The following is a 13,333-nucleotide window of genomic DNA, read 5'->3' as shown; positions in this document are numbered from 1 at the left end:
AAATATTTCAAGAGGCATACTTGATTTTTGTAAAAGAAACTGATATAACAGGAATACATATGGTTATCTGGAGTTAAGGGCTGTATACAAATGTTGACAACAAACATTATGCCAATCACATTCAAGGAATTAATAAAGGTAAGAGAATTAGCAATCAGTGGTACAAGGAAAATAATTATTAACATATGTGAGGAAGAACATATGCAATAATGGAGAAGGTAAGAGAGGACATATCTAGTAATGGGGTATACGAGAGGAGGATGTATCTATGAAAAAGGAATATTATTAAATAAATAGAAGATATCTAATATTGGAAACGTTTACGGAAGTTTAATATGGTCTACATGGGGAACATACACAATGGAAATTACATAGAAATTATAGCTAACAATGGGTCTGGGGTTAGTATGAATATATGCCTCAACAGATGAAGAAAAGGGTGACAGATAAAGAAAAGAAATATATCTTGAAATACAGAGTATTAACAGAATGGCTGCATAAATAATGCGGTTTTTTTTTTTCAATTGCATGAACTAAAAGTTGGAGGGGGACAGGATAAACTACCTGCATCAACTTGCTATAAAAGCAGGTAGTAATTTTACCTTGTCCTTAATCTTAGTGCAAATTTTGAAGAGTGCAGTTTGATTTTAACAGTTATTTTCTCAAAGCTAAAATGGAAGTGACAAAGGAGCATATTTGGCATATTTTGCTTTATGAGTTCAATAATGACGCAAGGAATATTAATGCAGTATATGGGGATCAGACTATACGTGCAAGCCAGTGTCAATGGTGATTCCAGAAATTCCAAGTCAGAAACTACAGCCTACAAGATGAGCCTCGTCCTAGAAAATCTGTAGAGCACGACAAGGGCACCCTGCAAACCCTGGTGGTGCAAAATCCCATTGTAACTGTTAAGGAACTAGCAGGGAAGCTTGGATTTGGTCTTTCAACCATTCATCGATACCTGTGTATCATTGGAAAAGTCAGCAAGCTGAGTCAATGGGTTCCTCACAATCTTTCCGAGTAATTGCGTGCAGACAGTGAATGTGTGTTCTTTGCTGTCACATCTCACGAATGAACCTTTTTTGGAATGAATAACGATTGGCAATGAGAAATGGGTTCTCTATAAAAATATCAAGCTCTGAAGACAGTGGATAGGGAAAGGAGAAACACCACCACCCCAGGCTAAAGAAAGTCTTCACCTACATATCTGTTTGGTGGAATATGAAAGGTTTAGTCCACTTTGAACTTTTAAACCCTAACCAAACGGTAACAAAGGAAATCTAATGTGAACAGCTTAAGTCAGCACTAGAAAGAAAATGACCATCTTTGGTTTCAAGACAAAAGGTGTTCTTCCATCAGGATAATGCTTTGCCTCATACAGCAAGGACGACATTCCAAAGGTTGGAGCAGTTTGAATGGGAAACAATGCCCCACCCACCATATTTGCCGGACATTGCCCCATCTGATTATCATTTATTCTGCAGTCTTTAAAATTGTTTCGATGGAGAAAATATGAATTCTGTAGACAAAGTCAGAACAGTACTGGAGGAATATTTTTTTTTCATCACAGGCAAGTGAATTTTGGAAGAGGGGCCTTACAAGTCTACCAGATAGATGGAAGAACATTGTAGAAAATGAAAGAGAGTATATTTTAGATTTAAAAAAAAGAACTTTGTTTATCTTAATTTTGAAAAATAAAAGAAGTATAAAAAAAATTGCATTGTTTATGGGATGACCTAATATATATAAAATTGATAATAATAAACTTACCGAGATCCCGTCCTTTTAGACCACCTATCTTTGAGGGATGTGATGAACCCGATGTTGGTGTATCATAATCATCGATATCATCGATGTCGTCATCATGTTCAGTCACTGAAACAGAGCATGTAAAACATCATCAGAAAAATGTCATGGATATAAACATATGCATACACACAAACATGTTTGTACGTGTACAGTTTATAGGTCACTGTGAAAATTTAGTGTAGATAAAGAGCTTGCAAGACCAGTGTAAGCCAGGTAGGGATACCATTATCAAAAGTTAGAAATAAATTCAGTAATAAATTTAGCACATGGGTAAGTGTACATCAGGATACAGTTCTCAGACTCCCACCTGCTTATTATAGTTCTTTGGCCCTTAATAGGGGAATTTAAGATCAGCTCCCTCTAAGACTGCTATATGGTGTTCACCTAATTCTCATAGGTGAATCTGTTGAAGAATTGGGGAAGAAATTTCAAAAGTGGAAGCAAAGTCTAGAGCTGAGAGGATTCACTGTAAACACAATAAAGACAAATGTTCTAGTTAGCAGGGAAGGAGACAAGGTTCTGCAACCATCAAGAGAGATAGCCAAACTCACTACACAGAAAAGGAGTAGGTAGGTATTCCAAAAGGCGGCGAGCTGGCAGAAACGTTAGCAAGCCGGGCGAAATGCTTAGCGGTATTTCGTCTGCGTTACGTTGTGAGTTCAAATTCCGCCGAGGTTGACTTTGCCTTTCATCCTTTCGGGGTCGATAAATTAAGTACCAGTTACGCACTGGGGTCGATGTAATCGACTTAATACCTATGTCTGTCCTTGTTTGTCCCCTCTGTGTTTAGCCCCTTGTGGGTAATAAAGAAATAGGTATTCCAAACTGGGTACCGAACATGGTTTACAACCACAAAATGGGCATAGCAGAATCAAAGCTAGGCTAATGACAAGGGAACTTCATATGTGACAGGTGAACCAGATGAAGCACCCATGTAAATTCTTTGAAAAACTCAAATAGTTTTGTTTGATTCTTGTGCACAAAGTATGATGCTACAAAAAGAACCTGCGGAAAACTAATGAAGATGTGAGCAGAAGGGGTCAGGGCTGATCTCTGAATGCTGAGCCACATAAAGATGATGATGTGACAAGTCAAAAAAAACACTGTTGAAACTTCTCATCCACTCCATGCCAATAAACATAAAAGTTTTGATATATGAAAATACAGTCACAAAACTATGCATATAAATTTATTTGGGAATCTATTATAATCACTGACACAACATACATTTACACATGCACTCAAAATGTTACAAAGTTCTGCTTGTATTGCATTTTGCTACTTACAATCATGTACAGTTCCTTCAGCCACCGCAGAAGCACAGCTATCAAAATAACTCTGTAATGTATCCACCTGGCGGCAAAGAATATCTCGAAATGTTTCCATTTCAGCCAATTTTTCTCGAAGACCTCTACCACGCTAAGAAACAAAAAACAAAAAAATTAGAAAATTTTTTTTAAATTTCGTAAATTTATAACTGACAGGTACTTTTTTTTTTGAGAAATAACTATTTTTAAAGAGCCATGATTATTAGCAATATTACAACATTGTTAGAAGAATTATTTTAAAAACTAACCAAAATTTAAAAACATTAACATATGGAATGAATACACACAGCAAAAAAAAAATGCCTAGATTGAAATGATTCTAAAAGTAACTTTTTATTTTAACCAGAGTTAAAAATAAAAAGAAATTAAAACATTCTTACCTTGAAAGAGGAGGCTGATGCTGTTGATAAACTTGTACCCGACGTTAGAGAGAGCAGAGAACCATGTCTTTTTAAGCTATTCTCACTTCCATAGCCAGATTCAGCCTGCTGGGAGAAAAGCAAAAAATCAGTTGAATTCGATGATGTATCAACAGGATTTCAAAATTACAATTAATTTTCTTGTTTGTACCAAACTTTACTCCAGGAGAAAAAAAATAGATGTGAATAACTACAAGTAAATATCATCATTCAAAGTTATTACAATATAAGCAAAACAATTATTAAACAATGCCCCTATCAACAGGTTTGTGGCACTTTAATATAATACATTAAAGACAATTTAAGACTTTTTGCAAATATCTTAAATCTTCGTAAATTAATGTGTTGCATCATCATTAATAACAATCTCCATTATGCCTAGATCTACTTCAACAATTTTAAGGGCAGCAATGATGAGATAGATTTTGAGCTACCCAAGTCTTAAGTGGGAAGGTTTAGTGACATTTGTTAATATTAACAGCATTGAAACAGGTTAATTGGTGAAAATATAATCATCTAATAAAAAGGGAAACAAACTGAAATGTTGTAGGTGAAAAAGACTTCACATTGTTTAGTATATGAGAGAGGTTGAGAAAGAATCAAAAGAAATGTGAAATACAGTTTCAACTTGAGTTAAGATAATGATAGCAGACTGAACAGAACACAGATCATCAGAGCAACTATAAGAAATAAAAATTAATGTGTTTGTGGGCTAAACAATGAAGGTTGGAAAGTGTCATAAATAACACACATACACACAAAGTATCACTGACTACTTGGATTAAAAGTTTCTACATCACACATTCAGCTACTTGAAGTTATTACATCAGTATGCCCATAAATGTTTTGGCTTAAAAGATTTAAACTAAAGGACTGGATGAATATGTGACAGCAAGGAAAGGATACAGAACCACTCAGATTCCAAATCTAAATGGATTAGATAACTTTTATAAGTGAGGCATTAAGCAACATTTGTGGTGTTTTAGTTCAGTAATACAATCCTATTGGAGATGTATATGATAAATGTATATCAAAGGCTGCTATGAGCAGACTATGAAAAGGATTAGCTGAATGATGAGATTACAGCTTAGAATTACTTACAGAAGAAATAAGTTTAACAAACTGGAGAATGTTTTCACAAATTAAAATTTTGAAGGACAACACTGACATATTTAAGTCAGACTGGTCAAGATTTTCTTTAAAAAAAATTGGTTTTAAAAAAGCTTGCTTTTACTAATATAAAGAATAATAAATTTTCTTTCTCTGACCATTTCTTAAGTGACTTTAGAATATTTCTAGTGGGTACAGGCACAGTTGTATGCTTGAGAAGCTCACTTTGCAAATCATGTGGTCTTGGGCTCAGACTCATTGTGCAGCATTTTTGGCAAGTGTCTTCTTCTATAATCCTGAGCCAACCAATGTCTTGTGAGTGAATTCAAAAGGCAGAAACCATCTGGAAGCCCATCATGTTTATGTGTGTTTGTCTCCCACCACCACTTGACAACTGTTGTTAGTTTATGTCCTCAATCTCTCTCTTTCTCTCTCTCTCCCCCTTTTGGGTTTTATTTTTTTAATGTTAGGCTGCTGTACAAGTGACTCCATACATGATACATTCCTTTGTCTTTACTTTGTCTTTCATCCTTTCAGAACACTAAGGGTCAATAAAGTAGTGTCAATCCAGGTCAGTGGATTGGTGAAATTGCTAGAGACTTGGGCAAGATGCCACGTAGTACCGATTTCAGCCCTCTGTGTTCTGAGAGTAATATCTGCAACAAAACTGATGCAAAGATGCTTGAGCCCAAGCTGGCAGCATTTCCATTGGATAAACATTGGTGGCATAAAGAAGGGAGACTCACATGTATGAGTAACTGCTAGTCAAGTCTTTCTCAAAATATCCTGCCTCTAGTCCATGCAGATGCATGGTCAACACTGAACCAACAAAGGACCTAATACTGAAAGAAGATTCTCAATAGAGAACTGAAGGCAGAAAGTATATAAATCAGAGAAGCCTGCAGCTGACCATTTTGCTGGTGCTATCTTTTATGCCCTTCCCTTATTCAACCATTCTTTTGCTAGTAAGCACAGTTTGAAAGACTTATCAAAGCACTTGGCACCCAACTAAGGAGTAATTACCAGCTGTATGACAATTCTTTTGTGTCCACTTTCTTTTACAACATTTTTGTCTCTAGTGCTGACACTATATGGTGACTAATTTCAATAATAACCAATAATATAAATTTGCTGCCAACAAAATCTTCAATACAACTTCTGCTCTCTGTCACCAAGTCAGTTACAGTTGAAGATGCATATTGAGTTCTCCTCAGACTATTCTGTCCATCCCACAATAACACATCTAAAATTATTGTCTTTCATACTGAAAACAGAGTTTTGCAGTATGTGATTTTTACCATAGGTAACTTATTTGCATAAATTCAAAAATTCTCTGTATTCATATGTGCGTAGTATGTATTCATATAAGACACACCACTAATTGTTGTGGGTTATGAAATTTTTCGAATAATATACTGACTTTTCTTGTTGGTATTATTGTGTGTAGAAGTGTTTCGCCAAATTTATTATAATTGTTGTCTAAAATACATTGAAAAACAGCAAAAGGCAAATTCCAAAGTAACCTTTGAACTTTACCAGTGTAAGCAGCAAATATATGCTTGCTATAAATCCAGCCAATGAAAGGTCATCTGGTACGGAAAGATATAAAAGACAATGCAGAATGTAAATACTTTTATAAGACTAGTTTCAATCCTTTCATTCTTTCAACAGAAACACATGTATTGTAAGAGACAGTGGACACAAAAAAATTGCCATACAAGAATATAGTGGTGGTTCACTACAACTACAGTATTTCAAGAATAGAAGTGTCTGTTTCAATTTATGTTCACACCAGCTTCACACAACCAGCCCCAGCCCATTCAAAGTACCTTGGACCGCAGGACGGCCTGCTGTGCTTACCTTGGATCATGGGGCGACCTGCTGTGCTCAAGCACACATCTGGCATATCCAAGAGGGATATGCCAATCATCTGGAATATCCAACAGGAATACGCCAATCATCTGGCATATCCAACCGGAGACCTATTGAGTCAAGTACATCAACATCAAAATAAAAATCAAATGGAAATTATAGCTGTGATACCCTTGCCGGTGGCACGTAAAAAGCACCATCCAAACGTGGCCAATGCCAGCGCCACCTTGGCTGGCTTCCATGCTGGTGGAACGTAAAAAGCACCAACCAATCGTGGCCATTGCCAGCCCCCTCCGGCCCCTGTGCCGGTGGCACGTAAAAAGCACCCACTACACTCATGGAGTGGTTGGCATTAGGAAGGGTATCCAGCTGTAGAAACACTACCAGATCAGACTGAAGCCTGGTGCAGCCTCCTGGCTTCCCAGACCCCGATCGAACCATCCAACCCATGCTAGCATGGAAAAACGGATGTTAAACGATGATGATAATGATGATGATTTTGATAATACTATTTTATCATTTCCAAAAAGCCAGATCATCTTGTGACCCATTCTTCTCTGTTACCCATCGATGGGGTCTTGCCTTGGAGCAATTAGGTAAAAGCAATTTGCTGCCCTTGGCATTAGCAAAACTTCTGACCATGTTTGGCATGTGAATCCCTTATCAAAGCTGCCTGCCTATGGGCTCCTCTTATCTCTCCTTTCTTGTATTGGTAGTTTTCTATCAGATCATACAGCAATATGATCTGATAGGAAACTACAGAGCTCTTACTATCCCTCAATTTATTAACATCAGTGCCACAAGGTTCAGTTTTATCCCTCATTCTCTTTCTTTTATACGTCAGTAACTTATATACCCACTATATCCAACAACACCTATGCTTACATAGATGACACTACCTTTTATTCCTCTTTAACATTCTCCAACCATACATTATCCACTCAGTCTAGACACCACATACCAAACTCACACTGACTCTTTGAGCAGAGACCTCGAAAACATACTCCTCCTAAACTTGATGATTGGCATATTAAATAGGGATATGCCAATCATCTGGCATATCCAACAGCAATATGCCAATCATCTGGAATATCCAACAGGGATATGCCAATCACCTGCCATATCCAACAGGGATATGCCAATCATCTTATTTTAATAAGAAAATACAAACGTGACTCACATCAAGAAAATATCACACCAGACACCCCTTTATTTTAATTGATGCTAACTTTTATATGAGTATATCCAAAGATGAGGCAATGCTCAGAGCCTGCTGACATGCTACAGTTAAAATGGGGAGTGAAGTAATGGAAGTTAGTCATTGTATTTATATTGTATATTAGTAGGGGATTTTCACAAGGTAGAGATCACTGAAATGAAGAACTGCACATTAGACAGGGGTAGAATATATATAAAAAATTTGAAAACAGAACCCAATACAACAATAAAAGACAGACTTAGGAATAATGTAAAATAATTCAAACTGGAGGTGGTGTGTCAGCCCAAATATGAGAAAAAGATTCTTGGTGAGGATAATTTGAGTCATGTAAAAAACCCATGGATACTAAGGATTTAAGTATTTCTTAATTATGAAAATGTAAAGCAATTATATATATCCCTGATGTAATTTTGGAATTATGAAAAGTGTGAAGCTTCCAGAAAAAACCAAATGGAGACAATGAGCCCTAGTAGGTGCAGTAAGAGTAATCTTCTGATTGGCTTACTGTGAGAAATGGGATTTCAGGTGGAAATAAGTAACATTTTAAATCTTACTGTTACTGAAAAAGTCATAAGACAATGGGATTCCCAGACTGTGAAGACTTTAAAGAAAATCTTCGTTGATGAAAGAAATGAATGCTGAGTGAGAGTATAGGTATTAGTAGGAGATAAAATATTAATTATAAAGAATGAAAAGTTGTGTTATGTGCAGAAGAGTATATAAGTATATAAGTTGTGCAGTTGACGAGGATTTGTGATATGAATTCATAATCTATGCTACAAGTTCAATAGTTTAATTTAATAAAAAAAAAAAAATAGATACAAACAAATAATTTTTGTTATATTGTAGATTACACAAAATTTAGAATATGTTTGCCTTCTTTAAAATTTGAAGAAGTGTATCTAACTTAATATAAGGATTATTGTTGAACATAGTTCTTTTATTCTTTTAAATCTTACTGCTATTGGAAAGTTATAAGGCGATGAGATCCCCAGATTGTGAAGACTATAAACAAATCAACCCCAGGAGTTATTCTTTGTAAGCCTAGTACTTATTTTATCGATCTCTTTTGCCAAACCGCTAAGTGACAGGGACATAAACACACCAACATCAGTTGTCATGCGATGGTGGGGGGGGACAAACACAGACACACACACGACAGGCTTCTTTCAGTTTCCATCTACCAAAGGTTTGGTTGGCATGAGGTTATAGCAAAAGTCATTTGCCCAAGGTGCCATGCAATGGGACTGAACCCGGAACCATGTGGTTGGTAAGCAAGTTACTCTTGCGTCTAAAGGTTCATGTTTTGTTTTTCAGGAATTATACTGTGCAACTTATTAGGGGGTATGGCACGAGTAAAACACAAAATTGTATTCAAGGGTTTTGATAGTAAGAAACCAAGCAATATATTGAAAATAAGTTTGTTTTATAGCAATTGCACAATATATTTTGCAGTTACTATAAAAGAATTTGCCTTTAATTAACTAACTTATTAAACACTGGAAGAGATGAAATAGACTCAAGAGAGGGAAATCTAATAACTATGAAAAAGAGAATTATCTGCCAATTGTAGTAAAAAAAAAAATAAATAAAATAAATGAACTTGCAGAGATAAATTATAATACATTTGCACTTTACAACAATTTTTTTTGTGAGACAGAACTTAACAGAACAGTGTTAAAATGTTAGACAGCAATGCAGTGGTATTTCAATGATAAGCATCCCAAGCAATATCAATGACAGCAATATTTTGAAACAAAGCATAAGCATGTTAGTTTCTAAGCTGATGGAGATGGAAGAAGGGTTGACGTACATGGATATATGGCTGGATACCGGATGCTAAATCCGGACTGTTTGTCACCTGTTCCTACAGTGCCAGAAAAAGAAGGGGAAAGAAATTAATAAAAAGTGAAATTAAAAACAAAGGATATATAAAATTTAAAATATATACTTTGAAAAGAATTTTGAATTCTAACAAAAAAAAAAAAAAAAAAAAAAAATGGGATGAGGGTAAATAATAGTGAAGGAATTAAGTTTGTTAGTTTCAGAAGTAATTTGTTACAGTAGCCAAGAGTCATGCAATATTTAACACATTTCTTATAACATTATTATTTTACGTCTAATTAATCTCACTCAAAGATAAAATGGCAATCAATTCTTGATAGACACTTCAATCTAGTGTTGCCTAGTGCAAATTTGTATTTCCAAAGTTCAAAGGGTATTATGATTATTGCCATAAAGATCTAACAAAAAAAAAAAAATAAATAAAAACTGTCAACTTTCCTCAATTGAAAATTCTAATTAACAAAAAAGAAAGAAAAAAAAAATCAGTTTTAGCTGGCCTTTAATTTGATTTATGCATTCATTTACTCTTACACATTAGTGTTCATCTTCCATTTAGAATTCATGACTAGAAATTTGTATATATTTTAGAGATTCAAAAATCCTTGCTTCACATAACTGTGAAAAAATTTTTTTTCCTTTCAATGCTTGCCTATCACATGAATTTATCTTGTTTAACGGCAAATTTAAGCGTTTACAAGGTGCATTCAAAAAGTATCCAACTTTATATTTTCCCACCAAAACTAATGCCGCATGGGCAAAATCATTTGGGTGGGAGACAACGCCTCTCTTCCTGTGCATGCATGAAAATTTTCAGGCTGGTAGGTGGTGCCAGTTCCTTGGCTGTTGCCCTTACAATACAGATGTGCAGTGCAAGCACGTCAGATTTTTGATTTCACACAAGATGACCAAACACATCAAGCAGAAGCCATAACTCATGTTTCATCACCAGTGATGATAGTCTTCATGAAGTCTGGGTCATGGTTAGCATAGTCCAGGATGTCCTGAGCAATTTCTATGCAGAACTGCTTCTGCTGTTCTGCCAGCACATGGGGACGAATTTTGCTAACACTCTCTACATGCACAAATCTTCCGTTAAAATGGAGTGCACTGATCCTAAGCTTATTCCCACTTCATGAACAATTTCCTGGATTGTTACACAATGGTCTTTTATCATTATTTGCTAAACCTTCTCAATCAGCTCCTCGATTTGGCTTGTAGATGACCTGCTTGAGTGTGCCTTGCTCTCTACAGAGATGTGGCAATGTCTCCACTGAGGTTTGGCCATGTCTCCACTGAGGTTTGGCCATGTCTCCACTGAGGTTTGGCCATGTCTCCACTGAGGTTTGGCCATGTCTCCACTGAGGTTTGGCCATGTCTCCACTGAGGTTTGGCCATGTCTCCACTGAGGTTTGGCCATGTCTCCACTGGGGTTTGGCCATGTCTCCACTGGGGTTTGGCCATGTCTCCACTGGGGTTTGGCCATGTCTCCACTGGGGTTTGGCCATGTCTCCACTGAGGTTTGGCCATGTCTCCACTGAGGTTTGGCCATGTCTCCACTGAGGTTTGGCCATGTCTCCACTGAGGTTTGGCCATGTCTCCACTGAGGTTTGGCCATGTCTCCACTGAGGTTTGGCCATGTCTCCACTGAGGTTTGGCCATGTCTCCACTGAGGTTTGGCCATGTCTCCACTGAGGTTTGGCCATGTCTCCACTGAGGTTTGGCCATGTCTCCACTGAGGTTTGGCCATGTCTCCACTGAGGTTTGGCCATGTCTTCACTGAGGTTTGGCCATGTCTCCACTGAGGTTTGGCCATGTTTCCACTGAGGTTTGGCCATGTCTCCACTGAGGTTTGGCCATGTCTCCACTGAGGTTTGGCCATGTCTCCACTGAGGTTTGGCCATGTCTCCACTGATGTTTGGCCATGTCTCCACTGAGGTTTGGCCATGTCTCCACTGGGGTTTGGCCATGTCTCCACTGAGGTTTGGCCATGTCTCCACTGAGGTTTGGCCATGTCTCCACTGATGTTTGGCCATGTCTCCACTGAGGTTTGGCCATGTCTCCACTGGGGTTTGGCCATGTCTCCACTGAGGTTTGGCTATGTCTCCACTGGGGGTTTGGCCATGTCTCCCCTGAGGTAAGCAGTTGTACCACTCCTTGATTTGAGGTTTGGCACCATTGCCAAAGGCCTACCGAATCTTCTGAATGATTTGAGCAAGTGTATCATCAAGCTTTTTGCAAAACTTGATGCAATACCTCTGCTCAGTGCATTTGGTGAAAACAAAAAATCCGACAAGCGCTCACTACACATCTGTACTCCAGGTGTAATGGCTGGGAACTAACATGGCCTACTGGTGCAAAAATTTTCACACATGAACAGGAAGGGTGGCATCACCTACCACCTAAAGGATTTTCCCTATGTGGCATTAGTTTTGGCAAGAAAAAATAAAGTTGGATACTTTTTGAATGCCTTGCATACATGACCATTCCAAGAAATCGTTTTGGTGAACAACTTTTACTAATGCCAACTACACCATCATGTAGCTTAACTGGCACATTTTTTTTTTTTTTACAGTTAATATATCAGGACATTAACTGAATCATATAACTAACTAATGATCTTTGAATAAATACTATAATCAATGTGTTTAATTTTGGCATGCACTATCTTCAAACTTTATTTATAACTCAGCACTGAAAAGCCACAAAACCCTTATAAATTTTACATTGCTGCTACTGATTCCAGCACTGAGTTGTTTCCTCTCTCCTACAGTTAGATACCCTAAAACTATGAAGAAGTGTAAATATGCAGGTGCAGTATGGTTGTGTAGTAAGAAGTTTGCTTCCACCTACATGGTTCTGTTTTCAATCCTTCTGTGTGGCACCAGCCCTAGGTTGAGCAAAGCCTTGTGAGTGGGTTTGCTAAGATGGAAACTGAAAGAAGCTCATTGTGTCTATATTTACATGTATATATCTATGTGTGTGTGTGTGTGTTTGCACTTGCCCCTCACCACTACTTGACAACCAGTGTCAGTTTGTTTATATCCTTGTAACTTAGCAGTTCACCATAAGAGACCAGTAGAATAAGCAACAGGTTTCAAAAAGGTAAGTACTAGGATTGATTTGTTCAACTAAAACCCTTTAAAGCAATGCCCCAGCAAGGCCGCAGTCCAATGACCAAAACAGGTAAAAAGTACTGTCACACTGTATTGGCAATGCCAGAATATGAACCTCAATCATACTGAGAGGTTGACAGAAGCTCTATTAATTTGACTATCCATGCTTGTAGAATATTACAAAAGTGACTGTCCAATATTAATCTTCCTCTCCATTACAACATTATTTTGATATTTTAGCTAAACCATAAGGAAGAACTGTAAACATATAAGTGTTTATGTACAAGTAAGACTTTGTGATTAATATGTTTTGGGTAGTTAAAAGAAGGTACAAAGGTCAAGCAATGTGCAAAAGATCAGCCAGTTAGAGCAGACAGCTTACAAATAAGACTTTAATTAGTTCTAACACACATATGCAAATAGACACACATACATACACTCACACAAACTTCTAAAACTAAAGTTAAAACCATAATGATTGTGCTTTCAATGCATGCACAAACATGATTGCAACTGTTTATTTTACGTTTTTTTCAAAACTAACCAATGTAAATAGAACTTTGTAAATCTTCCCAATCTAGAGGATTCACAAATGCACAGGAATATGCAGAAATA

The 13,333-nt window shown here is 37.0% G+C and overlaps 1 protein-coding gene across 6 annotated transcripts in view; it reads right to left on the bottom strand.

Annotated features, from left to right (window-relative positions):
* LOC115223308 (ceramide transfer protein) overlaps window positions 1-13,333 on the bottom strand; it is a 111,387-nt gene that overhangs the window by 44,249 nt on the left and 53,805 nt on the right. For 2 of the 6 annotated variants that reach the window (XM_029793822.2, XM_029793847.2), the window contains exons 3-6: window positions 9,574-9,627; window positions 3,521-3,628; window positions 3,099-3,231; window positions 1,774-1,878 (exon numbers count right to left, since the gene is read on the bottom strand). In XM_029793822.2, coding sequence (XP_029649682.1) covers window positions 1,774-1,878; window positions 3,099-3,231; window positions 3,521-3,628; window positions 9,574-9,627 — 400 coding nt within the window. The remainder of the gene's footprint in view (window positions 1-1,773; window positions 1,879-3,098; window positions 3,232-3,520; window positions 3,629-9,573; window positions 9,628-13,333) is intronic. The other 4 variants (XM_029793854.2, XM_029793860.2, XM_029793838.2 and 1 more) reach the window with 3 other exon arrangements.

This window comes from Octopus sinensis, linkage group LG2, assembly GCF_006345805.1.
Source record: "Octopus sinensis linkage group LG2, ASM634580v1, whole genome shotgun sequence".
NCBI classification, from domain to species: domain Eukaryota; kingdom Metazoa; phylum Mollusca; class Cephalopoda; order Octopoda; family Octopodidae; genus Octopus; species Octopus sinensis.
This window is presented reverse-complemented; position numbering and strand designations above follow the sequence as displayed.